This window comes from Cebus imitator, unplaced genomic scaffold, assembly GCF_001604975.1.
Source record: "Cebus imitator isolate Cc_AM_T3 unplaced genomic scaffold, Cebus_imitator-1.0 Scaffold256, whole genome shotgun sequence".
In the NCBI taxonomy this organism is placed as follows: Eukaryota; Metazoa; Chordata; class Mammalia; order Primates; family Cebidae; genus Cebus; species Cebus imitator.
In genome coordinates, this window is record NW_016107571.1 from 587,420 (window position 1) to 589,166 (window position 1,747).

A 1,747-nucleotide genomic window follows, 5' to 3' on the forward strand; every position below is an offset into this window, starting at 1 on the left:
GGGGTTTCACCATGTTGACCAGGATGGTCTCGATCTCTTGACCTCGTGATCCACCCGCCTCGGCCTCCCAAAGTGCTGGGATTACAGGCTTGAGCCACCGCGCCCGGCCTACCCCTATCCTTAATGATAAATAGTAAACAGTAACTTCTGCAAACAAGCACTCATATGGATAGCTTATTTCAAAGGGATTCCATAAATTCTGATCTTATCTAAAGTTTAATATTTCTTTTTTTTATTTGAGACAGAGTTTTGCTCTTGTTGCCCAGGCTAGAGTGCAATGGCACAATCTAGGCTCACCACAACCTCCACCTCCTGGGTTCAAGTGATTCTCCTGCCTCAGCCTCCCGAGCAGATGGGATTACAGACATGCACCACCATACCCAGCTAATTTTGCATTTTTTAGTAGAGATAAGGTTTCTCCATGTTGTTCAGGCTGGTCTCAAACCCCGATCTCATGTGATCCACCTGCCTCAGCCTCCCTAAGTGCTGGGATTACAGGCGTGAGCCACTATGCCTAGCTAAGTTTAATATTTCAAATCCATTCTTCAATTACTAAGACCAGTTGTGAAAGAATCTTGCCATTTCAAGAAAATAAAAACAAAAACAAAAACAATGACAAAAAAATCTTACCATTTCAGTGATAAACTCTATGACAAGATCTTCAAGAATATCCACTGACTCAGTATAAGGATTCTGGTCATCCCCAAAGCCATACATCATACATCGCACTGTAAAAGAACCCACTTTTGTTCACTTTTACAGATTTAACAATTTGATACTTTTTAAAAATTAGAAATCAACCAAGTTATAGATAATATTGGTATAAAAACATATTTACATTGTATTTGTTGTCTCCAAGTATGGATTCTGGTTTAAGCATAGTCTGATGACCAACTGTTCAACAAACTCTTCCTTCCTCCCAGCTACTGAACCCTAAGGTAAAGTCTTTCCCTAATGTCTATCATCTACTCACCAGTCTCCACCCTCTCCCTCCCCCAACACCTTTAAGTAGGAAACTCTGGCAGGGGACAGATAGCAACAGCTTAGCCTTTCTTGGAGGTGCTTTTTGTGTGTAGGCATGGCAGTGGGGCATTGGAAAAAAGGCAGACTCTACTGATATTACAAAGGGGAAAAGACATGAGAGAAAGTATCCCAATGCCTTCTTATAGGAAGAAACAGGGTAATCAAAATGAGAAAGCAGAGGGCTTATTACAAATAATTTTGATTTTTTTTTTTCCTGAGCTGGAGTCTCACTTTGTCACCCAAGCTGGAGTGCAGTGGCGTAATCTCAGCTCACTGTAACCTCCGCCTCTCAGGTTCAAGCAATTCTCCTGCCTCAACCTTCTGAGTAGCTAGGATTACAGGCATGGGCCACCATGCCCAGCTAATTTTTTTGTATTTTTAGTAGAGACAGGGTTTCACCATGTTGGCCAGGCTGGTCTCAAACTCCTGACCGCATGATTTGCCTGCTTCAGCCTCTCAAAGTGCTGGAATTACAGGCATAAGCCACCATGCCTGCCCAATTTTTAACAGTTCCTAGATCAGAACAACTGCCAGCAAAGCCCTTTCAGGCTTCATCTGAAGAAACCATAGGAAATGAAAAAGGTAAATCTAGGTCAGGCACAGTAGCCTACACCTGTAATCCTAGCACTTTGGGAGGCCCAGGCGAGTAGACTGCATGAGCTCAGGAGTTTGAGACCAGCCTGAGCAGCATGGCGAAACCCTGTCTGTACAAAAAAAAAAAAAA

At 42.9% G+C, this 1,747-nt stretch overlaps 1 protein-coding gene across 1 annotated transcript in view; it reads right to left on the reverse strand.

Moving 5' to 3' along the window:
* The window catches only part of TAF13 (TATA-box binding protein associated factor 13), a 15,241-nt gene that overhangs the window by 2,766 nt on the left and 10,728 nt on the right, over positions 1 to 1,747 (reverse strand). Inside the window, exon 3 of the mRNA XM_017499225.2 lies at positions 631 to 728. Within this exon, the coding sequence (XP_017354714.1) occupies positions 631 to 728 (98 nt within the window). The remainder of the gene's footprint in view (positions 1 to 630; positions 729 to 1,747) is intronic.